Source organism: Camponotus vicinus, unplaced genomic scaffold (genome assembly GCF_025532165.1).
Source record: "Camponotus vicinus isolate PSW18456_S1 unplaced genomic scaffold, iyCamVici1.0 SCAF_3, whole genome shotgun sequence".
NCBI classification, from domain to species: Eukaryota; Metazoa; Arthropoda; class Insecta; order Hymenoptera; family Formicidae; genus Camponotus; species Camponotus vicinus.
Window position 1 is genome coordinate 20,418,497 of NW_028141967.1, and position 26,403 is coordinate 20,444,899.

Consider the following 26,403-nt stretch of genomic DNA (forward strand, 5'->3'; position numbering starts at 1 on the left):
CAGCTTTCATGTTTCTCTTTTTTTTAATTTAAATACATGTTAACATGATACATATGCATATAATGATTTTGTTTGCTTGTTCATCAGTTAAAAAAATAGCAATTGTATATGCAATGAATACAACATATTCAGTATTAAATGAATTTCAATTATCCTTTCTCAGTTTCCAAAATATTAATAGACATTAATGTATTAGATGCATAAAAAATAATTATTATAAAGATTAAAGATTTATTATCCTTAAAATCAAAGCAAAATTATGAAATATAATAACAAGAAGTATATATACAGCTATACATTATTCATTATACAAATACATATATGGTTTATCGACAAGATCCACATAGATACGAAATTACAATATAGAAATATTTTCAGCCTGCATTATTCAAATTATCATAATTAATACCTTAATTATATCGCAATAAAATTGATATGAAATAACAAGAAAAAAATATTTCAACATTCATATAATAATTTAACTAACTTCTATCGCATATATATATATATATATATATATATATATGCACATCTCTTGCTTTCGTAAAAACAATGTTTTCTATTATTGCTTTTGTCCTCATCATCATCGTTTATCGTCATCTTTATACGAAATTCAGAGTAGGAAAGATAGAACGAAGTAAAAATAATGATAAAGTACAAAGATTGCTATGAAACAATGTGTCATTAGTTATCATTCATTAATTCTGGAGACGTATTCGATGAATTTCACGAAGTTTGAGCCCAAAAATACACAGTGTTCCAAAAATATACATATGTCAAGCATCGTGAAGATCAATTGATTCAAAAGTTGTTTCTTCGACACTTCCAATCCAATTCTCAGATCTCCTCCGAGTACACGGACGAATCCACATATTACTGAAAAACAAATAATAGATGGTATGAGAAAAAGTATATTGAGATAATCGAAGAGAACGCATGCCAGAGAATTCGGTGCTAAGAATTTAAGGGTCAAGGGCTCGGGGCGCGCTCGGTGTTATATATAAACCGCGTTTGTAAAAGCCACATCCAATGAGATGTCGCAGATGCACACATGTTGCAGCTGTTTACATTTTCCTTCTGCAGTTAATGAGTGCTGATTAATATTAGCACGCATTCGTCGCGATCATCGCGAGCTATTACGCTTCAAAAATAGAATCTAGAAAATAATATTTTTTATTTTATAGGCAATTCTCGCTATATTTAATCAAGCACTTGCTATGTCGATCATGCAATGTCTGAATAAAAGAAAATATTAAATAATGTTCATTATGTGATACACAACCCTATTATCTCTACTGATAAATCTCTATTATATTTCATTATAATTATTTCAAAACAAAGAGCAAGTTTAATAAACTTGAAAATTCTTTAATAGAAAAATTTATCATTTCTGAAAAGATTTTTTTGATAAATTTGTTTGTTGATTTTTTTATTCTTCTATTATTTGTGTTTTAAATATCTACTCACACAAGCCATGCTATAAAACAGTATTTTTAGTCGAACAAAAATCCACAAAAATTAGTTAATAGATACGTAGAAGTAATTAATATCAATATGAACTAAAAGAATTAAACATTTTATATTTATGATAAAAATGTATAATTTTTAATAATTAGTTATGCAATTATATATATCAAAACATAAGAAAAGAAAAAAGTTAAATTAAAGAATTCTTACGCCTTTTACTCAATCTCTCAACAAACACACATGTATAATCAAACGGCCATAAATTTACATCAGCGTAATCATAAATAAGAAGCACCTTTAGTATAATATCGACAGCCTATATTATCCTTCATCCAACGGGAAAAGATCAAAAAGTACAGCCTATTGGCCGTTCTGTTTCAGCAATTTCCGCGTCTTGAAGCCACGGAAGCCGGCCTGGATCCTCGCCGCCGCAGCCTGAACAGCTTGTTGTCTCTTCCGTACCAGGAAACCGCGGATACCCGCCTGGATCTTGGTCGCTGATTTCTCCTCAAGTGCCTCCCGAGTGTTCTGTCTCTTGAAAAGATGGTCCTTCGACTTCGGATGCTCCTGCTGCTGTTGTTGATTCTTCTGCTGATGCTGCGGCTCCTGATGCTGTTGCTGCTGACTCTGACGACGACGTTGCGTAGATTCCTTCAACTGCTTGCGCACACGGTATCCGCGAAAGTTGGCCTGGATCTTCGTCGCTGCCGTATTGGCCTTCATCTCATCGGCCTCCTCCTTAGGAGTCTGCGACATGAACGGAGTTTTAAGACGATCACGCGAAAAAGCTCCGTGTCTCTCGACCGTTAAAATCCGTCGATCCAAATTTCTTAAGTCATTCCATGAGGATCGATTCCGAAAAAACGTCGAGATGCTTGTTGAAATTACATATAAATATTATTTTTGGAGAGCACGTACGTATCTTTGGCTTACAAAAATCGATCCCAAGAACAGAAACAATTTAAAATTATTCTTGATTGCCTGTGAGATCGCTTCTCAGAGAACAAGCTAAATTCAGGATTTTCCTAGCAATCGGAAATCGATCGAAATTGATTCAAAATGAATCAAGAGAGTTTAAAAGAGATGAAGATTTCCTAGATTATTCTTCAAAGTTTATTTTAAAAGGCAAACGTGGGTAATTGTGAGAGCGGAATATTCCCTCGATTATTTATAATTCCACCAGCGGAAGTAGGACAAACTTTAGGATACTTCCAATCATCTATAAATATCGATGCCAAAGTGAAAGAAAGAGCAGCTTCTTCCTTTCTGAAAATTCTTCAAGAAGAAAATCACCTCAATATTTCGCCAATCGTTTTAGAAATTGACTTGAAAAATCGCTACTATGATTAAATGTAAAAAATAGCGAAGCAATCGCAGAAAGCAGAACTTTTCAGTAGCGCAGACCGATTGAACGATCTTCACAATGATCCATAAATATCGATTAAAGAGAACAAACGAAGTAAATCTTATCTTTTTGATTCTTCAGGATTAATGTTAAAATGCGATTTTTCACAGGGAAAAATTCAAAGATGAGAACGATTGTTCTTCCGGTTCAGCACTCTCGCTCACTTCCGATCTCACTATGATCTCTATCGCGCGTCCTCTTGTCTAGAAGCGAAATAGGAAACTGACGCGTAACGGATGCATGACAAAGAGTCTCGGCGATTGTGCTTGTCCATCTCGAACCAAGGATGGATCTATCGCGCATGCGTTCTGTGATGATACCCCGCTACGAAAGCTCTCATTTTCCACGTCGTCGATCGCGTTACGTCTTATTCAGCGCGTTCTAGAGAGAATGGTTAATTTCGTGTAAACTTGGCAGAGAATGAGCATAGACCTTGTCGATAATCGTGGCACGGTTTTTGTACATAAATGATAGCTAAAAATGAACGCTAACTAATTATTTATCTTATAAATAAAATTAAAAAATATGCAATTCAAACTTTTATTATATTGCATCTCGAGTAGAATCATTCCTATTTTTCGAGACAATTTCCATTTAATTTATATATTTAAAAAAATTGTATATCATTTACTCTCTTTACAGTTTGGAGAAAGTAAAAAATTACATGTACAATATTTTGATTAAACTGAAAGATCTTCGCAACAATTACATATATGAAATTTTATGCATCAAGCATCGGAGCATGTTTTCATCACAACTTTCATTTTAATTTCATTTTCCCTCAATTATTTGTTTTATATTCTGTCAAAAGTATAAAATAAATAATTTAATTTACGAAACTTTAACACACCATTTATAAAAATACCATTTAGATATTTATATTCGTCTACTTGCGACTTGATTAATCGCAGCGAGCAAAAAAAATCTGTATTAAAGGGGGACCTCGCAAAGTATCCGTAATATCATCACCCGGGCACAGCATCAATTTCGGTCTCGTGAGTGCGGTTGACGCGCGCGTCACAGTAAATTCGTCGTCTTGAGGCCAATATACGCTGATTGATGATTGATGGTCGCGAGAGTGTCGACGAAAGTCCGCGGACGCACGCGCGTGCGACCGAGAGCATTCCAATTTGTTTGCGTCCGCCGTTGGTCTCGGACGCATATTCGCGTATAACGCTTCCCTTATGCTGATCATCACGAAAATATACTCGCTCGCGCGAACGATATACGTCGTTCAATCGGCCAGCTCGTACATCGATAACGATCCCGCCCATGAATCTCGCGTATATTCGCGTCACGTCTTATTCTCCTTTAACCATCATAAATTTAGCACAAATATATCATACAAATCATATCACAGTTAATTTTCACACACTGCTTTGTTTTTTAAATTTTATTATATCATGATATGTAATTATAAAATTAAAAAACTAATAATTTTACCTTTTTAAGCTAGAGCATAAATGTATATGTTGTTCGCTTATTATACGAGAATGTCATTTTAATCAGTATAAGTTTCATGAAAAGGTAATATCTAAGTTTTATATAGTTTTTATAATTTTATAAAAGTATACGAAAAGAATAGAGAGGAAAATCACTGCACACTATACAATAATATCAACAGCTACAAAAATTTGCAAAATGCAATACAGACAATGAATTGATACGGATATCTCCGTTATTAAATTAAAGACATGTCTGAGAGAAATTAATTTTAACTAGTTTCAATTATCAAGATTCTTTTGTGAGATAGTGCAAAGAAAAAAAATTCAACGGAAAGCCACATCGTTAATTTTATTTTATTCTCTTTCATAGCAACCTATAAATAAAAATATAACAATATAAGAGAAAAAATATATATATATATAAAATATATTATTAAATATTAGTAATATATAAAATATATTATTAAATATTAGTAATATATAAAATATATTATTAAATAATTTATTATAGAAAAATGTTATATGTAAAAATTAATATGCAATTTAGATCCTTTAATAAATTTTTTGAAATGATGCTACCTGTCTCACAGTTTGCGACTCGCGTTCGCGCTTTTGCTGACCTTGCTTACCTCAGGGATACCGGACGTATCAAATACCGGACGTGACAAAGCTGCAGAGCAATCACTGACGACTATCGGCAAGCGCGACTGATTCTCCCGAAGTGGCAATATCGTTTACACACGGAAGCGAACAATATACACGACGAAAGAGAGAGCGGCGACAGGTCGCGGTGATGTCTACGCGCGAGTGACCGCGGCGGTGGCAACGACGACGACGACGATGCCGATGCCGATGCTGTCGTCGCGACGCCCAATGACGTCACTGCGACGTCGTGCTCTTACCTTGGATCCCCGCTCACTGAATGCTCGCGACGATCACGATACTGATTTCTCGTTCCTCTCGTTTCTCTCTCTCTCTATTACGGCGGGCACTAAAAATATGTATCAAGGTCCGTGTACCCGAGGTCCGTTTGCATTCCGCGTGATCGAAATGCAAAACATTGCAGGCTCGAGATTCAGAGCTTTTTTTATTATTATGGACACAATTAATGTCTGGAAGATGACCTTTAATGATGAAACTTCGTCTCTATGTTGCATTTCGATCAAAACTTTTTCAGAGAACCAGTAATTAAAATTGATAGCAATATATAATATTTAGAAATGACTAAAAGATTACATTTTTTTTATCCTCGCAATTTGCGATTAATTCATAGTACTATTATGCATAAACGGCATTATAATCATGCAACGTAAACATCGAGAATATCTTATCACTGAGTATAATGTTTAATTTTTAACTTACGGTTATCTCTTGTAGTTGTGTAATATTGATTGAAATTATTAAATATTTTTTATACGTGAGATATAGATATTCTAAAATGAAAATAAATCAATATAATATATATAATTTATCATATAATTTATTACTGCTCTATGCAGCATTTATAAAGATATATATCTCCAAACTATATACGTAGCGGGAAGAGATCGCTCGCTTGTATTGTGTAGTATAATTGCAAATCCAAAACTCGTTGCATTTTTATATGTGTATTAGTAACGGTATGTAACGTACATTTTAAAATTATTCCTGAGAAATAGTCTCTATTCATCCTCTATTATTCTCTATTATTCCTATATCTATATAATCGAATTAAAAATTAAAAACTCTAAATCGTAGAAGTTAAGAATAATATTTCCTTGCAAAATTATCCTAAAATAATACATGCAAAGTGAAAGTACAGTGATAATTATTATCTCACACACAAGCGACGATCTTAATTGAAGGAACTAATCGTGCCGTGCTTCGATTCACTCCATATATTTTCATAAATTTATAATTCACGTTTTTTCATTCTCCTCTTCTTCCACGCGCTCATGATTGTCGCAAGAGACTTCGCTAGATTCTTTTTTCGCATCTTCGCTATGGGAATCGTCTTCTGAGATGCTCTCAAGGTGCTTGCAATTAGACTTTTGTCTTTCGGTCTCTCCGTCTACATGTTTCCGGTCTTCCATTGCATCCACGATCCTTGGCGATGTTCCTAAATCATTCTTTTCATCCTCGAGGGTACATTCCTCCGATGGCACCGAGCTATTTGTATCTAACGAGGTTTTCGACGTGGTCGACGGTTTTGTCGCGGACTCAGATGGGACAAGTTCAGTTTCCAGACTAGTCACTTCCTCAATCACGACACCCTGAGGAGTGCCCGGAAGAGCTAGGGGTTCCCTGATGCTACCTTCGCCGGAAGTTGTCGAAGGATGAACTTCGTCGGTATTTTTCGAGCACTTTATTGTGTCGTTTAGCGATAAGGAATCCATGTTGCAGCCGAGATCCTCGACACTGGTTATGAAATTCAAATATCGATTCTCATCATCTCTCGGGTAGCCTAACATTAGGATATCCGTTAATGTCGGTTCCGCAGGTTTCACTCCTCCAGCGTTTGTATTAAAATCAGGATGGGAATTCTGACTGACTGTAAAGTGGCAATTGCGAGATGCATCCGCTAGCAGATGCATCACGATTGGAATAGTCGAATGATCGGTAAATATGTTGCCTTTTTGAAAATTTCCTCCGTGTTTGTCATCGTGACTGTACAAAATAACAAGATAATTATATTTAATATATAGTAAAAGATATTTGTAAAGTAAAAAGATATTTATAAAGTAAAATTTATACACACACGACGCTATCTATTTTATGATATATTTTAATACAAGTTATTAGGAAGCGGATAATATTTAAAACATTCTTAATTTCTCTTATAATAATTACTTACACGGAATTGTTCTCGTTGTGACTAGATTTTGCAATATCAGATTGATTAGTTTGTTCTGCATCTTCCTCAATCGCCTTATTCAAAAATTCGTCCGATGTGGTTGAATTATCCTTACGATAAATTGGATCGAAAAGAGCCAACGGCACAGAATCGTGAAATTCGCCGGTATGTTGAAGTCTACCTGTAGCGAAAGCGTTCTCCAACGAGAGAGTAGTATTTCGTAGAGCTTCCTCTCGTCGAAGACGTTGCCTTCCAGTTTTGACTTCTCGCGAACTTGAAGAATGTGGCACCGTTAAATGGTCATCCTAAAAATTAATAATCTATTGAATTATTGATTATATCGTTATCTTTTTTTAATATTAAGAAATGGAAGACATGTTCTTTCCAGAAAGAGAAATACTGTCCCTAGCCCTAATTATACTTTAATAATTACACTTAATTATACTTAAATAATTATACTTAAATACATAATTACTCTTATTAAGGGAAACATTTAATAAATATTTATTTAACATAATTTTAAATTTTATTTTAAAATACAAAATTGAAGGAAATCTAACAGAAATAATATTTATAAAGTCGTGGACGTCAATTCGAATCTAAGAAACAATTATTTTAAGGGACCAGCGCTCTCGAAATGCATTTGCCAAGTTTATTACTGCCAAATGCCAAACCGCCTGTTGCAATCACGAAAACGCTGACGTTTAGCAGTGACCTGCTACTTCCTCTTTTACATAATATACTTCCGGCGGGCGTGGCGTACAAAATATTACGTTCAGCTGTTCGACTTTACAAAACGGAGGAAAATCAATAGATTCAAGTTCGAGGCTTAATTTCAATATATTGAATAACTGCATGCAAAATTACAGTATGTATATAAATATTTGAGAAGGCCTTATTAAAGGTTATTATATATATAAATATTTTTAAGAAGGCCTTATTAAAGGTTATTTATTATATAATTTAAAATAATCCTTCTCTTCAATTATATAATTCAATTATACAATTTTTATATAAAATTTGCAGTTGCGTGCAGCAATGGTTTTTATTATTATCCACTCTTAAAAAAGTCATTAAATCGATATTATATATATATATAATACAAATTGTTATATTAATGCATTTATTTAAATTTAAGAAAATTAATGATAAATTTAAAGTGAAATTTAAGATTTTATTAAAAATTAAATTTATTTATTTAAAAAAAATATGTAAATAGGAAAAAATAGGTAAATAAAAATTTATATATTTTTTAAATTATTATATATATAATTATTATACTTACTATATCTATTTTCTGTGCTGAAGAAATATTGTTCGAAATAGATTTTGAGCTTGCATCTTCTTTCATGCGACGACGCATTAAAAATCCTCGTAAACCTTCACAAAATTTTGTTACTTATTCTTTTATCATTTCTTTAAAAAAATTATACTTATCGTAATTATCTCAAAATAACATTATTCTATCTTCCAATTTCGATAGAATTAATGATCCTCGAACTTGTCTTTTTTAAATTTTACTATGTGACATGAATATATCAAAAGATAAGAAAATTAGCAATCAATTGTTTACACTGTATGTATGCAAACGCAATATAATTAAAATATCAATTTATAACATAATTTAATTAAAATTGCATTACTTACAAGCTTGGATTTTTATGACTGCCGAATGAAAATTATCTTCTTTCTGAATAAGCGATTCGTCTTGGATAATTTCTGGCACATCAGCATTAGGCTCCATTCCCTCGTTAGAAGTAGAAGTTCCAATCACTGTTTCCACGGTTGATGATTTCGTTTCCGTAATCCAATATCCACCATGAAAATGATCTTCCGTCGATTGTTCCGATATTGGTTCGTGAATATTCTGTATCTTTGCTGAAAGATCTTCGGATTTTTCGATCTCGTTATTTTTCGTTTCTTTTTCTGCCTCATCGTCAATGATGAATTCGTCACAAGTAATTGGCTCAGTCTCTCCTTCATCGTTATTCGTCGATTCGTTTATCGAGCCCTTTCTTGACTCTGTTGCTTCCAAAGGCATTGTTTTGATATCAACAATATTTTCCTCTAATTGTAAATTTTCGTGATTATCTGTTTCTTGGATTTTTAAATCTTCTTGCGTGCATTTCTCTGATTTTTCTTGCTGATATTCTTCGTCTATTTCTAATTTTTCTTGTTCTTCTTTTTCCTCAACTTCTAATTTTTCCGGCTCACATTCTTCCCTATCTTGCACCTCTTCTTCACTTTTCTCTTGTTGTTCATGCAATTCTTCAATTTTATTAATATTTTCGTTACTTTGGCTTTCTATAACTTCCTCAATCTTTGTTTGACTATTTTCAAGATTTTCCTGATTATCGGTTGAAACTGTATCAGTGTCAAGCTTATTTTCGACTGTAATCTTTTCTTCATCTGTTTTTATTATTTGTGTATCATTAAATTCTAGTAATTCTTGCTCAAATTGTGCTAAAGGTGCAACATGCGCAATTTCTATACCATCTTTTTCTTCCACTTGCAGTTTAAGTTCTTCAGTTTCACTGTCTATTACAACGTTCTTATCTTCACTATCTTGTTTGATATCTCCTATTTGGCTAGATAATTCATTAATTGTTTCAGTCCTTGCAATTTTATCTAATGTTTGAATTTCCTCTGAAGAAATTTCATGTTCTCCTTTTTCCTGTTCATCAACAGATTCCAACAGAGATTGATTAGATTTGTCATTCATATTTAAACTGCTCTTCTCAGATTCTCCGTTCTCTTTAGATTTTTCTTCTAACGCTTTAACGTAAAGTTGCATATCTTCTTCCAGTGAGCCTATCAATTCTCTCGCAATCTCTTCCTCATTGTCTATTTTTTTTTCCATCTCCTCGTCTCGTAAAAGTGGGCCAACTACAACAACATCTTCTGGTAAAGCCTTTAAACCAATACTGTTTTCTGGAGATTTCACTTCGTCCTCTAAATTGATTTCCAGAGATGACGGATCCTTCTCCAGCCACTCATATTCTGCATGTTCCGCTTGATATAATTGATCGGCCTCCGGAACTTCCGATCTTAAACTTTCCGTGAGCTCTTCGGCAGCAATATCTTCTTCGCGATCAGCCAAATTCGGCTGGTTCATTAATCTCTCGTCCGAAATCAATGGCTCGATCAAGGACGTCGTGGTGTCGCTCTCTCTAGGACTGTCATTGTTCTCTTTCGTTACTGTTCCGTTCGCCGTCATTTTAAAGGACGATACCGTATTATCCTGAAGAGAATCCAGGTTCAACTCTGGCACTATTGGCCTGTCCAGACTCGGACTCTCGATCGATTGATTGCTCACGGTACTCTCCTTTACGTCGCTTGATGTGATTGTGTGGGTATCCTGCGTGCTTCCGTTCTCTTCCGATGAGTTCTCTATCGTGTCCCGGGATTCTACCACAAGATTCATGTTTTCTTCATCTATCAAGCCAGTATCTGCCATTAATTCCACGGTATCAGGCGAAGATTCATATTTGGAAATTTTGCAGGAAATTTCCTCAGCATCCTTAGATTCGGAAGTCATTTTCATGCTAGTTTCTTCATTCTCCTCGTGTTCCACGATGCCTTCCAAAATTACAGGTTTCGTCTCTTCTTCATGTATGATTAGTTGTGTATCATCTTTTTGCTCTCGAGGAGTCTCTATCTCTTCTTTTTCAACGTCTTTTTTCTCTTCTTCTTCACCTTCTTCCTTGATGTTGTCCAAGTCCTGATGAGCGATTATTATCTGACTCGATTTTACTCCTCTCGTACTATGCACGAAATCAATATCAGGCAAAATGTCGACTTCCGGTTGGATATATTCGCCGAAAATTTCCATGCCATTTTTATTTTCCTGTGTTTCACTTTTTTTAGCGATATTGGAATGGATAAATGATTCTTTTTCATTCGTCGATTCAAACTGATAATTCTCATCCTCTAGAGTCGCGGGAGATGAATAGTGTCTATCCGGAATAATCACGGTTGTTACGGAATCAGGTATCTCGCAAGGAGAACCCTCGCTCAGAACGTATGAAAACGGAAGTTCTAAAGAGAGTGACGTTGTTGGACAAGAGTCGATTTCGCGTTTTTTCCGCCCTTTCGTCGCTTTCGCAGTATTTTCATCTGGAAGATTTGTTGCTGAGATTTCCCTTTCGTTCGCAGCACTTTCGCAAGCTACAGTCTTGGAAAATTCATTTACCGTATTATCAGCTTTATTGTTAGACGCTGTTACATTATCATCGTCTGTTTCACAAACAGCTGCTTGAGTCTGATCATCATTGTTTTGTGATTTTAGATTTATAGACTGTGCATCTTCAGTATCAATTTTAACTGTTAATTTTTCCACATCAATTGGTGACTTTTCGTTTATCGATCTTTCATTTTCATCCGTTGATTTTTCGTCTTCAGATACTTTGATTACCTCTTCTGCTGCTTTTGTTAATATTTCCTCTTGATTTGTCACTTCTACTTCATTTGTTAATATTTCTGTTTCATTCAATTTGTTTGTCGATTTTTCAATTTCGTTTACTGAAGTTTCTGCTTCATTTGTCGTATTTTTCATTTCATTCGATGATCTCTCTATTTCCTCTTTTACTTCATCCTCCGATTTTTCTGTTATATTTAATAAGTTTTCCTTTTCATTCATCGATATTTCGATTACATCTTTAACTTTTTCTATTTCATTTGTCGTATTTTTTCCCTCTTCATCATTTCCTTTTTTTTCTTCGTCGTCTTTATTCGTTGATATTTTTTCCGCATCCGCCGACTTTTCTATCTCACTCACAGTTTCTTCCATCTCATCAGCCAACTTTCCTACGTCATTTATCTTCCCGTCAATCATCGACTTTTCCGCTTGGCTCGTTTCTTCGCCAGCGTCATGCATCGCGAGTTGTTGGCTAGCCAATGCCATCTCGATATTTCGTTCTGCCATCTCGATCTCGATCAACTTGTCCTTCAGTTCGTCGAATGTGTTAACTCGCGCAAGATCCATATCGTCGTTTTGAAGTTTCTTTTCCTCATCGGGTTCCAGCGAATCCGGTCTTGGCGGCACATCTACCACTTCCGGCGTGACGTTTAAACTGTCTTTGAAGATTTCTTCCATCTTCTTTCTTTCCAATTCCTCATATTCTTCAAGACTTTCACATTTCTCAATAAATTGTTCTGGAATATTTTCCAGAAGAACATCATCCGTATCTTCATCTTTTTCACGTTTTTCTGCATCAATAACGTCTGATACTGTGCTCGATATTAAATCAGTATCGAGATCCTGTTTTGTATCTACAATCACTTCTTCATGACCATCTTCTGGAAGGATCGCTATATCTTCTATGTCATTCGTAATGTCATGCATTGTTGAGGCTTCCTCAGCATCCTGTGATTTTCTAGAATGGTTGCCATTAGTTGCAACCGGCAGAACCGGCAAGGATAACTCATCTTTCTTCTTCGTCGACTTGGGAGCTTCCGGAGAAATAGGCGGCAGAATCAGACTATCCGAACCGTTCTTAGTGGCGCTCCTGGAGTTTCTAGAAGACGGTGGTCTTACGATTGGCAGGGATACGACGTTTACGTGATCAGAGATCTCTGATTCCGGCAGCTCACCTCCCGCAGAATCATTCTTGCGAGCACCGCCTAAGTCATATGTGGACTTCGAGATATCTTCCAAAATGTTTTGTGTAGCCGTCAGTTTCGCTTCCAAGGTATCATGTGTTGCACCGGACTCATACTCCAATTTATCACTGTGCTTGCCATTAATTTGATCGACGACTCCGACATCACCACCGTTTTCGCGTTTTCTCGCTTTTTTGCCCGATCCTCCACTGCGCCTCCTCGATTTCTTCTCCTCCGTTTCCACATTCGAAATCATTTCGTCTTTCTCGAGATGGTTTTCCGTTTCTTCCTTTTTAATGGTATCGACTTTACGTTCTGGCAATTCATTTCCAGTTTTTCTTTTGCTTTCCTCTTCTTTTTCATAATCGCGTTTCTTTCCATCTCGACTGCGCTGACGAAAGAATTCCTTGTTCCAGGCGAGATCAACTGATCTCGAACGCTTTCCCCGGGATCCCCTGACCTCCTCCAACTTCTCCTTAATGATTGGCGCCGCACGATCGATCACCTCCTGCACCTGTTCCACATACGTAGGCGACCGCAATACTTCCAGACTCGCAGAACTCGCGAATTTGCGTAATACATAGGCCCGGATACGATCCATACTGAGCGCTCTCGACGACACTTTCCTCTTGGAGGAATGTTCGGAGAACTGCGCTTCCGGTCTCTTCTCCCTGTTTTCAATCCGAGCGATAATTTCGCTGTTCGCACCATTGTTCTTGGTGCTCGATCTGACAAATAAAGAAAGATTTAATCTTAAAAATAAATCTAAAAAATTTAATCTTAAAAATAAATCTTTTTAATTCTTATTTATGTGTATTCTTTATTATACATAAATTATTATACAATTAACTAATAATTATAGTAAGCTACTATTACCCATTTTCATGTCCAGTCTTGGCCATTGTTTCACCACTTATTGTTTCTGTTTCGGTCTCGGATTCAGTCTCTATTCGTCGAACTTTTCTCAAAGGTCTTCGAGCAGAGGTTCTACTCGAGCTCGTCGTCGTCGTAGTATGTTCAATATCCTCTTCGGGATCCTTATCCGTCTTGGAAATCCTCATTCTAGATCGTCTCTCATTTCGAATTCCTTTCTCCGTATTGTCAGTCGCTCTCACTTTCTCGCCGCTTAATTTGTTTCTCCTGAGTTCCTGCTTAATATCCTTAGTCTGGATGTTTTTACCGGGAAGAACAGACATTTGCGAGATGATTCTCGTCGCGCGAATGTCCGATGTTGTCTCGTTGTCCTTTGATTTCTTCGAACTTTTTTTCGTAGTCGAGAGACTTCTCGTGCATGTTTGCTTCGACGTTTTCCGATTCTCTCTATCGGTAGAAACATCCGTGCTTTCTTCCACGTCAGCAGACACTTTTCCACGTCTCTCAAAGATCTCGATCTCTTTCTCCAAGGACCAATCGCTATTTGTAGATCTTCCGATATCCTTAGCCTTTTTGGTGGGCCACAGTTTGAAATCGCAACCAAAGTCATGATCGAATTCGCGACCACTGTATTCTTCAGCGTAATACTGTTCGCGCAATTTCAGCAACTTCTCAAAGTGATGCGCTGCAAAAACATATATGTCCTCGGGACGATGACGCAGGACCTCTCTAGTAAGACCTTCGACTACGGACGCGAGCCCGTGAGGTACTCGCGGCGCGATAAGGTATCTGGTACCAGGATGTAGACTAGGACGATCGATAGGCGAAGTAGAGCTCAACATTTTTTTCCCCACTTATATATATTATATTTTCAATATTTTATACATAATTTTAATACTTCCTGCTTTACAATATTATTTCTTTTACCGCATTGATGCATTGCGAAATAGAGTTTTCTTCAAGGACGATGTTAGTGCGACCCTTCGTTTTCATCTGCATTTCAAATATGTGAAATTAAAAAAAATTATTTTAAAGAGTTTACTTGTTATAAGAAAATACAATAATTCTCTCTTTAGATTTTTTTAACAAATAATGAAATATTTACATAATTTCAATACAGTAATATAATAAGGCATATTTTTTTGCAAAAATAATTATAATGATATATATATATATATATATATATATATATATATATATATATATAAAATATATGTGCATATTGATGTGCAATATTATTACGTAGAACACAACAGTGCTCGTGATACTTAACAGTTAACACGTATGTGTGTACCTGTTAAAATAGAAAAACAATAACAAATAAATATATATCGTTATTTTTTACGTTCTGTGTTTCGTGTTTTATTTTCTGGAAATTAAGTGTACCTGCTCGGAGAGAATAAAACAGAAGGGTTGCCACCACCGAGCTAGTGCACCCCCGTGGCACAACTGAATCACCAATACGAGCTTCGTTTGGTGCGGTGGTCGATGCTTATCCATTGATTAGTTGGCCCTGACACGCGGCCACGTGACTTCGCCGCAGAATAATATACATGTGACTTAAAATATGGAAAAGAGAGTCGGCGGAGGAAATAATAGAATAATAATGCGGTATATGCAAATACAATATACGAAAATCAATTTTTCTATCTTTTATGAGGCGGTCTCACGAAACAATACAGTTCGCTTATAATCGATCTTTGCGTATATAGCCGAGAATACTGAACATTTAATAATATAATCAACGACAGCGCTCTTGTAGATTTTACATGACGTAATTCTGAGGATAGAAATTATTATAGATTCCATAATAAGATTTGCAAAATATATAAAACATCATATACTAATAATAAATATAAATCTATAATTCATATTGCACATTTGTATGCTGGCAGGCATATGTATCTTTAGAGAAAGGAGATATATATAAAATATAAATCTAGATTTTTAAAAGTGGAATTTAAAAATTAGCATATTTTAATTAAATAAATTAGTAAAAATATTAAAATGTAAGTTCTTATTGATGACATTTTCTAAAAATATACAATTATATTGATACAACTTGCATTTAAAAAATAAATATTTTATATTGTATTTAATAATTTCTTAATTAACTTATTTTAATTCATTATTTTAAGCATTTATGTATTTCTCTGAGGTAAACAATAGTTTAATCTTTTCTTTATATGAATAAAAAATTTATTGTATCATTTCTTTAAATTGACTTTTATCAAGAATATATTGTGTTAGAAATTCGATCTCAAGAGGATGCAGTTTCTCGGCCGGTATAACGAGGCAGTGCAATGGTGGTCCCAGGTCTACACGAGTCATATCTTGCAGAGAACAAGCAACAATATGCTGATCCTCACAGCCTACCCGTGCCAGACCTATTGCTAAGCTCTGATGTGTAAATGCTATAAAAACAAAAAGAATATTATTTCAAAAATAATGTGTAAATATATTATCTTCAATCACATTAATTAAATCTTAATTATTTATGTACTATTATAGTTATGATTATTATATTTTCTCAATAGAATTTGGTGTAACAAACCTAAATCTTTATGACCATCTTGAATTTTATTGTCGAGTATTGCTATTAACTGATTAGCTGCTTCATTAACACTCATAAATCTTGAAGGCATATATTCCTTCTTCTTTTTCAAGATACTCTCTAAAGTAGGCTCCTTGATTTTAATATCCAAGAGACATAATGTATGCAGTCCTCTTTGTCTGTTAGAAGCTATCTTTTCATAAAAACTGTCTGGCTGCCAAGTATCAGTCCAATACGGAATTGAAATTGTTTCTCCATATGAATACAATTGTAAACCACAGCAACCAACTGCAGTCAAAATTGACGAATTGTGTATGATTTTTACCTAATTGAAAACACAATGTTTTCAGATAATCTTTCTCAAATACTTTAACAAATCATAAAATAATCTAAATATTTCTTAAGAATAATAATTGTTCCTCTATTTTCTGCACCTTTATATTTCTCTCCTTTGCACGCAAAATTAAATCTGTATGTGTAGTAGCGCCGAAAGGATCTCCTACAACTAGAAAAGCAACATCTTCATCTTCATTCCTTGGCAATATCTCATCTGCACCACTCTCTACTAATTCACGATCAGCTGTGATCAGGGAACGTCCATAGAACTCTTCCTATTACATTAACATATGTATGATGGAAAATTGTATATTTAATGTATTAAATTGAAGTTAAACATTTCGTTATATAAAAATATTCGGATTATATTGTAACATGTTTATTTCATAAAATATAAAAGATTAGAATAATACCAGAGCTTTTTGTTGTACTGTCAAAATAGAAGTATATGACTCCAAATATACACGGTCACATTTCTTGATAATTTCGAGTCCCTTGACAGTGACATCTTTCGCATCGCCGAGCCCTAATCCTATCACATAAAACATGATTCTTATTCGGAAATAGCCTCTACGCTCGTCACCTGCTTTGTTGCAAAAAAATAATATACATCTTCCAAGTTTTGAAATACCTTGCTGAAATTTATCCTATGGCAATTATGGCATTCACAACCAAGGTGGTAACAGCAGTTTGTTCTAAAATCTCTATCAGTATCATTACCAATATAGAGAATTTATCTTACTATCCATATACTTGTGATTGGTGGATAGTGTTTGTCTATGGTGTTGACAGAGAGAAGACTGAGAGATGTCATGGCCCGCTTTTAGGTGATCCCTGGAAGCGATACTCCCTCTGTGGACATTAAAAACGTGAACATGAACTACAAAGCCAATGTCCACGAATGTTCTCAGAGGGTAACATATATGTCTCTCTGATAATATAAATAATATAAATAAAAATATAAATAATTTAATTAATAATAATTTATTATATAAAAATAGTATATTCTCTCTTTCCACGCTATTATTTATTTATTTATTTATGTGTGTTCTTTTTCTTCTCAACATCATTTATTTATTTTTTATTTATTTATTTATTTATTTAGCTCGCTCTAAGTCAGTCTTCTAAAATGCAAAACTAAATATTATAGAATTTGACTTTGAAAATAAAATAATCGAATAAATTCAAATAATTAGCATAACGAAAGGTTCCGTGATAAGTTATTTAATAAATAATCAATATTAATTAATTAATGAAAATACTTCTATAATTTAATATTCCGCGTTAGCGTATATTTTATAATATATAAAATATTTCGGCAACGAATTATCGATAACACGGTGTTCGACTTTGGCAATACAAAAAATAAACAGTAGCGCGCTATATTAAAGCTTTAATATTAGAATTAACTATATTTCGACCAATGCTTTAAATTTTCTCAATCCTTGTTATTAAACAATATACAATTTAATCGAAAATCGATTAAATGATAGAAATCCAAAATATTAAATAATTACTTCGATCGTTGCGATTTTTACGGACAATAATAATTATTACAATATTTAGAGTTATAAATATATTTCATCCGTGTTACTTTATCGTTCTACTTGACAATCTAAATGTAATTTGGATTGTGAGAGAACACGAAGTAAATCAATCGAATTATAGATGCAAATAATTAGCATAACGAAAGGCTCCGTGATAAATTGTTAAAAAATAATCAATTTAAATCAATAAATTAAAATACTTCTATAATTTAATATTCCGCGCGCGAATATTTTATATTACAGAAAATATTTCGGCAACGAGAGAATTATCAATAACACCGTGTTCGACCTTGATAAACAGTATCGCGCTATTGTTAATACGTTACACGGCTTTATTATCATTCGCACAGCAACCTTGAGCAATAAAGTAGTGACGTTTCATATATTATCAAATTCTTCCTTTACATAGTCGACCCTGGCGATATAAACAGTACCGCGGTAATGTTCTTGACTTACGATCATTCGCTCAGTGGCTCTTGAGCAGTGAAGTAGTGATGTGAGACGTTTCATATATTATCAAATTCTTTCTCTAAACACAATTGCAAGTGCAACGAGGAACTTTTCGTGAATAAGTGTAAGTGCAACGAGGATTAAAGTGCCACGAGAAAAGAGCGAAGGAAGCAAAAGAAAAAAGGAGGTTTTGGAAGTGGATGGATCAATAAGATATGATGTAAGTCATTAATATAAATTATTTATCACATTCATTATTTATTATATTGTTGCGTCCCCGCGTCCCGTCCCGCTGAATGTATTCGTCACCCGTTGAATTCTTTCGAAGAAGATCGTTTTCGCGCGCGTTGTCAAGATATTGTTATAAACAACGACTGTCAGAGAGTCTAAGCCCAGCTGTCAAGTTGTGCGGATGCGCGTCTATTTGTGATCCGTTTTACGATTATTCTGAATTCTTGTATGTTACTCGCGATTTATTAAAATTCTTGGGCACCTTAAATCGCGTTATTATTTACGAGTGCACGAGCGTCAGCGTATGCTATGTATTTTGCCGATTGTGTCGCGCGTGTTCGATATATATCGCGTTCGATATATACCGCGTTCCGCGGACGCAACAATATATAAATTATTTATCAATAATATATATATTCAAAATATACATATTTCTCGTTTCGTTTTATTTCTTTGATTGTGATTTAATAGTGATTTTAAATTGTAACATATATAATACATATATACTTATAAAAAATATTCCATTTTATTTTTAAATAATTAAAACATTTATAAAATTTGTTATTAATTAATATTTTCAGATACTTTTATGTTTTATAAAACATTTCAAATTAATATATATATTTAAATATTTCATATATAAAAAAATAGAAATTTTTTTATTTATCATATTTTTAAAAGTTTATATCTAAGAAATATAAATTATTTTGTAATTACGCAGTTTATAATATTAAAATATATCTATTTAAAAGTAAAAATGTAAAAATTAATTGCGCGCAATAATTAGGTTTAAAATCAATTATTTTGAACATTGCTTTATATAATAGATGTTCTCTTATCCTTTATATTTTGATTTATCGTATATTTATTTATATTTGCGAATTTAAATTTATGTACTATATTACAAAATAAATTTCAAATTATGTATTATATTATATATAAAATTATATATAATATAACCCTCCCATGGGGTACACCTTGTCGCGGTGGGAGGGCTTAGTACTTGGATGGTGCCTTGAGGTTTATTTTAAATTTTTCTATTTATGATAAATCTTAAGGTGCCTGAATGGGAAGCTAAGTACCCTTTCGCGTCGTCGGTGCCGTCAACGTGCCGCGGACGGCAAGCGCTTCGTTACCGCGTTTTCGCGTTGTAGTATTCTCGCGTCGTCGCGTTTTCGCGGAACTTTTGGACTTTTCATATAAAATCCCAATTTCATTTATTGTCACGAGTCTCTACTTCCGATGCCAACTAACTTGGATGTTTCGAGTTTGCACACGTTGCTATGCAACGTACACTCTTGCTTCGTGCTTCGTCAAGTGATTCGGCCCGAATTAGTTAGAACTCGATCGATTGCTCGGAATGGTCGTCAATGGGTCCCTTCTCTTTGCTCGTCTACAGCCACACGCACTGCGTGTGTTAACCCTGTCGAGGAGTCGAGTGGATTCCCCTAGGCACGATTTTCGCTCGGTAAAAGGGGTTGCCTCCCCATTTTCTAAATTGCTGAATGTTAGCATTTAAAAAATGTGGGTATCCTCTTCTTTTGCCGTCTACTAGCCTGGTGTAGCATATAGCAACCGCGAGAGGCATAATATGTCCGGGCGGAGCACCTGAAATCGTGCTTAGCGGGTCCAGGTTCGATACGAGATAGGATAATTATGCGCGAAAAAGAGTTGGTGAACTTCATTTTCCTCTATTTCCGTTAATCGCTTCGTCTTCTTTCCGGTTTGGGCTTAGTCCTTGCTCGTTGTATCGTTGCATTCCCGACCTGTTGACTCGAAGCTGATTCTCGTAAGTGAAATGGGATTTTCGCTCGTACCGAAACCGGGAGTGCCGTTCAAAGTATATACATATTAAGTATATACATCGCGCGATCAAATAGAAAATTTTTTATTGTACCGAAATAGTGCGGACACCGTTAAGTATCGCGCGTAAAATAGCGGAAATAGCGATATAAAAATATCGCTCGCGAGTGCGGGAGTGTCGTTATCGCGCGCCAACAACATGAGAGGAGGAGGAGGCCTGGGAGAGGCATCTTACATCGGCGGAGCAACCTGATGGTGAATATCTATTATTTATATGTTAATTGTTATAAATCGTTAACTTGTTATAAACGAACAATAATTCGATCTTATTATTTAAATGAATTAAAGAGAAAGATTTTTATAAAAGTCATATAAAATTTTCTATTTAAAAAACGGTTTCAAAAATTTATAAAATTTTTCCATACGTGTTTATCTGCTTATTATTTTACACATGGGATATAAAATTCCGCGCGATAAAAATTTTTTTAAATATTAATTGCATTTTGTGAGCATTATTATAAATGAATTTTATATTTGTATGTTACAGACAACTAGCTTCGATAACAACAACTCCGCTGTTGCGCATCAGTGCCGGTGAGTGAAAAAAACTTTTATTTAACTTTAAGGTAACAGATTCGTAGAGATTGCAGATGTAGATGTAGATGTAGATGTAGATGTAGATGTAGATGTAGATTGTAGATTGTAGATAAATCCGTTGCCTTAAAATGGATGAGCTAGGATGGATTAAATTAAATAAATTAAATTAAATAATTAAATTAAATTAATTCAATTAAATTAAATAATTTTAATAAGTTCTTTCGAACTTATGCTTTGCATCTATTGCGAAAATATATTGAAATATTAATTAAAAAAAGAAGAGATTAAGAAAAGATTTTTTTGTAAAGATTTTGTCTAATTTATTAAATAAAGGACACGCATTAACAATTACCAATTTTATCAATTTTTGATGCTAATTTATTCTTATAATACGCACTTATCTTCTAATTGCTCATAGCTCATCCATCGTAGAATTTGTTTGTAGATATTGTTTTTAAACTTTACTTTAACTTAATATAAAGCCAAATGATTAATTAATTAAATAATTTGTAATATGATAAATACACATATTAATTTTATATTTTACTATAAAATATAATTTATAGAAATTTGTAGTAATTTGGCTTTATTTCAGTTAAAATAAAGTTATATTCAATATTTAACGAACGATCGTGAAATCGAACGATCGTTACTAAATGAGCGTAAATATTTCACGCTCTTTTGCCGGTAATTATCCGGCAAAAGAAGGAGTAATTATCTCCTTCTTCGATCTCTGATTGGAGATCGAGAAAGAAAGTGGCCAGGATCAACGAAAGGTAGGTTCAACTGGCCTGAAGAGTACGGTTAGGGTACGCGGTTAGGGCACGTGACTAAAATATATACATGATTAGGTGAGGTGATGATTAGAGATAGGTTCCTCAAATCTCGAATAATTTTAGTTAATCAGGAAGTAGGGTTGTTAAGGCTATTAAGTAAAATCATTAGAATTCTTCTATTAATATTAGGGTTGTTAGGGCTCTTAAGATCATTAGAATTCTGTTATAGTAGGATTGTTGGAGCTATTAAAATTATTAGAATCCTTTAATAGTAGGGTTGTTAGGGCTATTAAGTAAGATTCATTCTTTCTTTTAATATTCCAATAATCCTAGGGGTAAATTAAAATTATTTTAATTAAGTTGAATTTATTTTTAAAAACGTAAAAATGAATATAACATGTTTTAAAAATAAAAATGTTTTAAAAGGGAAATTTAAATTATCAAAATTATCTTCAGAAATATTAAAGAAATTGCATAATTATTAACGTTTAAGAAATCTTAACATGTTATATTTTATTTTAAAACTTAAAAATGTATGTGTATTAAATCGAATATAATATTAAATCCAAATGTTAATGCTATATCAATATCAAATTATTATATCAATGTTATTAAATATTTGAATAAATGGAATTATTATTTGATATTGATAGCATCATAAATTTGTAAATTGTAAATTGTAAATTATAAATAGTTATAATTGTATTTTAATTATAATATCTAACATTGATATTTTAATTGTAAAATACAATACAATTATGACTATAATTATATTATGTGAAATTGTATTTATGATTGTAAATTCTTATGTAAATTACACGAAAAATTATCGAAAGTATACGTATAATGATTACATAATAGTAATTAACATAATAGTAATTCATTAAATTAAAGTATTTGTTTCTGTAGTATATATTTTTGGAATATTCATAAAAGAGTAACTGTTTGTATTTTCATGTCAAAGAGGAACTGAATATTCTTAAAATAAATTATTAAATTATGATTGCGAAAATACCGTGTTCTTTCCGCGTTCTCTTCGCGTTCTTATACAAGATTATCATTTTAACAGAAGAATTTTATCGCTGTCCCTCTCGTCAGATAATATTCCTAAATATTGCTAATTAAATATAAAGAAATGTCGAATAAGAGAGTGAAGATTCGATAAGATTTGTGATAAGTCAACGATTAAATATTAACTTCACAAAATTTAACGATCACCTTCGATATTATAGAATCGCGAGTTAATTATTATGAATTTAATAATTTATTTTTTTTGGTTATATTTGTATTTACGAATTTTTTTTTTCATATCGGAAAATATTCATAAATAAATTAATAAATTACCGTTGCGAAAACACCGTGTTCTTTTCGCGTCCTTTTTCGCATTCTTTTTCGCGTTCTTAGACGAGATTGTCGTTTTAATAAAAGAGTTACCATTGTTCCTTCCGTTAAATAAACTTTAATGAAAGTTGCGTGGCTCGTACCGCCAAGGAGTCAAAACGATTTTCATCATGGAGAATTATTTTTCATCGGTTCTTGTGAGATCCATTCGCGACGTCTAGTTCGGTGCCCTGTTAAAAATTGGGAATTTTTATTGTAAGATTGAAGGAACTAATCTCAGGTTTTCCTGGCAATTTCCGAAAGCAATGATTTCGGTAGTAATTCAACGATGATACGCTTCTTTAACGTCGAATTAATTTAAATAATATATATTTAGATGAGAGAAATGTATCTTTTCTTTTCTTCGTTAAAAATGTTCTATCATTATTAGGATTGGTATTATTATTGTCTATATAATGCTAGAATATATAATGCTAGAAAGATTTAATAGTAGATTAAATATGGATATAGCGTTGTGTATAAATTTTAGGTTTTCAAGTAATTTCATATTGTAATTAATTTGTATAAATTTTTTGATAAAAATAATTACGAACGAATATATTTTTAATTAATATAATTTGTCTCTTTTGAAAAATTATTTTTAGGTGCTGGGGATATTAACATTAATTTTTAGTTTCTTTTAAGAAACTATTTGCAGGTATTGGACATCCATCGGCATTTTGAAATATTAGTTTTTAGATATATACCATTTTATATATATGTATAATAAAATACATGCACAAATTTACGTATCCAAAATATTTTTATAATTTTTAATAATGTTATATATTATATATACGCGAAATTATACATGTATATTATATAAAATGTGCGAATACTTAAAAATTTCGAGACAAATCGAATGGGTACTTATATCAGTAAGATATTGATTAAAAGAAAAGAAATTATTAATTTAAACGTTATAAGAATAAGAATCTAGAGAATTAATCTAGAATTAATTGTTTAAAATTATTTGATTTATTTTATTTTGCACACTGTTCGAATTGAAATTTTTTAAATCTTGCTGATATCGGGTTCGATTCGTCTCGCGCGCGCGAACCGTACCCCAAATTATGTGTTCGCACATTTAACACAAACTCCAATAATGCATGTATTTTATTATTTATAAATATAATCGTTCGTAATCACATTTCAATAAAAAAGGTCGTTATATCCATTTAATTTTCAATAAAGAAATATATTTCTTAATAATGGAAGAACATGTTTTCTAATGTGCATATCAATTTCGTGAATTGGAGATAATGACGAGGGATAATTGTGGTTGATTTATTACTGAAATCATTGCTATCGGGAATAGTCCGGAAGATCCAGGATTCGTTCCCTCCTACAGTGAAGTTCCCGACATTCAATGGATTACTTAACTTTTCTTCGCAGATTGATGTTGCAAAATCTAATGTAGACACAAGATGTTAATCGTTCTCCATTTTTAAGATCGCTCCTCTTTTTATCGGATATTACTGATATATCATTCGCGTATCTGCAATTGAATATTTTGAATATTATCGATTTATTTATTCGTCGCGTTTTATCGCGAATTTTAAATCGCGATTTATCTTATAAAAATTCGCAAGTAAATCGGTCGGTGAATTGTATATTCGCAAACATTACAGACCTCAAATGATTGTCGAAATATTTTTGATTTTCTATACTTACGTGATAGCAATTATATCGCGCTCGTGTCTATTGAGAGCTTCGATTATTATATTATAAAAATTACGTATCGCGATCAAATATTCCGCATATTATGGACTTATTTATTCGTCGCGTTTTCCCGTGAATTCGAGTCGCGATTTATCTTATAAAGATTCGCAATTGACTCAGACAATGAGTACTGTATTCGTAAATATTACAGACATCAAATTGTCTGTCCAAATATCTTCGCATTTATGTGATAATTATATCGCGCGCGATTATAATGTCTATTGAGACGCTTCGATTATTATATTATAAAAGGTATACATATCACAATCGGATATTCCGAATATTATCGATTTATTTATTCGTCGCATTTTCTCGGGAATTTTAAATCGCGATTTATCTTATAATTTAATCGTTGACTTATGCCTGTTTCTACCAACGTCGTTTAACTTTAATCTTAGCTTAACTCACTCTTTGTCTCCTTCTAACTGTTCTTTTAATTTGCAATTAACAATTACATATTTTTTCTTCGAAACAACTATGTTTTCTTTACACCAATTGATTCCTCTCATTATTTTGTACATAAAAGTATTAAGGTAAGATAATCGAAAAATGAATATTTTACAAGATATTTTACGGTTTATGTAAAATTAAGAAATGATTTCAAGCCTCATAACTCGGAAAGTACTTAATTAAAACTAACTTAATTATAGTATTTTGGAAAGCTCTTGAGATGAGCTACAAGAATATGTAATAAAAATAGCGAGTTCCATTTAAAAAATCCAAAGTGATTTTGCCCTGATCTTGACAACACTCTTCAAGGTCATACTGATATCACCATGTAATGCGTTACTTGAAACCTTACAACTTTTGTTTGAAATATTTTTGTCTGCCGCGCTCAGTTTTTGAGATATTCGGCTGAAACGGGTGATCTGCGACACCCTGTATATACATATATATATATAATAAATTAAAATAAATTGTTTCACTGCACAATATATAGACCATTTAATATTAATTATATTGAACATATTTAGACCAGGAGACGTCATGTGAACACCACAATTGATAACATTGAAAATGTATTAGAAACTAAAATTTTTATATTACTTAATTTATCTTACTGAACATAATTTTAGAATTAATATGATTTTTACGACTAATTGTAAAATCACATTAAACCCAACATTTTATTCAAATAATTTTCAATTAGAAACATTCTTTTACTTATATAACAATAAGTAAAAGTTATCCGAATTATATTGTGTTCGATGTCATTTTAAACGCAAGAATTTCATTAATCCCTTTTAATCAAAAAAGATCAAACAAAATATAAAAGCTTTAGTTTTTATTTTATGGCAATTTAAAGTCATATATTATTATAAATAACGAAAAAATTCCCGATGCCGCAGATTCCGAAATTTCTTACACGAGACTTCATTTATA

General features: G+C 32.9%; 3 protein-coding genes across 6 annotated transcripts; all 3 read right to left on the reverse strand.

The window, feature by feature from the left end:
• Positions 1-433: 433 nt before the first annotated feature.
• LOC145969235 (uncharacterized) lies at positions 434-5,242 on the reverse strand. Of its 2 annotated transcripts, XM_083095192.1 has the most exons (3): positions 4,947-5,242; positions 1,763-2,214; positions 434-876 (listed from the first exon to the last, which is right to left on the reverse strand). In XM_083095192.1, exon 2 carries the CDS (start codon positions 2,188-2,190, stop codon positions 1,828-1,830), a length of 363 nt encoding a protein of 120 aa, XP_082951318.1. In that variant the 5' UTR covers positions 2,191-2,214; positions 4,947-5,242; the 3' UTR covers positions 434-876; positions 1,763-1,827. The 2 variants fall into 2 exon arrangements, with proteins under 2 accessions (XP_082951318.1, XP_082951317.1); XM_083095191.1 differs by lacking the exon at positions 4,947-5,242 and having other exon boundaries at positions 1,763-3,337.
• Positions 5,243-5,779: 537 nt separating this feature from the next.
• LOC145969236 (uncharacterized) lies at positions 5,780-15,165 on the reverse strand. Of its 2 annotated transcripts, none has more exons than XM_083095193.1 (6): positions 15,011-15,165; positions 13,628-14,617; positions 8,798-13,479; positions 8,436-8,530; positions 7,151-7,455; positions 5,780-6,963 (listed from the first exon to the last, which is right to left on the reverse strand). In XM_083095193.1, the coding sequence occupies exons 2-6, from the start codon at positions 14,464-14,466 to the stop codon at positions 6,216-6,218; spliced, it is 6,669 nt and encodes a 2,222-aa protein (XP_082951319.1). In that variant the 5' UTR covers positions 14,467-14,617; positions 15,011-15,165; the 3' UTR covers positions 5,780-6,215. The 2 variants fall into 2 exon arrangements, with proteins under 2 accessions (XP_082951319.1, XP_082951320.1); XM_083095194.1 differs by having other exon boundaries at positions 14,919-15,162.
• An 88-nt stretch (positions 15,166-15,253) lies between these two features.
• On the reverse strand, positions 15,254-17,301 carry Dph5 (diphthine methyl ester synthase). Of its 2 annotated transcripts, XM_083095196.1 has the most exons (5): positions 17,146-17,301; positions 16,928-17,066; positions 16,613-16,789; positions 16,179-16,503; positions 15,254-16,038 (listed from the first exon to the last, which is right to left on the reverse strand). In XM_083095196.1, the coding sequence occupies exons 2-5, from the start codon at positions 17,060-17,062 to the stop codon at positions 15,824-15,826; spliced, it is 852 nt and encodes a 283-aa protein (XP_082951322.1). In that variant the 5' UTR covers positions 17,063-17,066; positions 17,146-17,301; the 3' UTR covers positions 15,254-15,823. The 2 variants fall into 2 exon arrangements, with proteins under 2 accessions (XP_082951322.1, XP_082951321.1); XM_083095195.1 differs by lacking the exon at positions 17,146-17,301 and having other exon boundaries at positions 16,928-17,139.
• Positions 17,302-26,403: the final 9,102 nt, after the last annotated feature.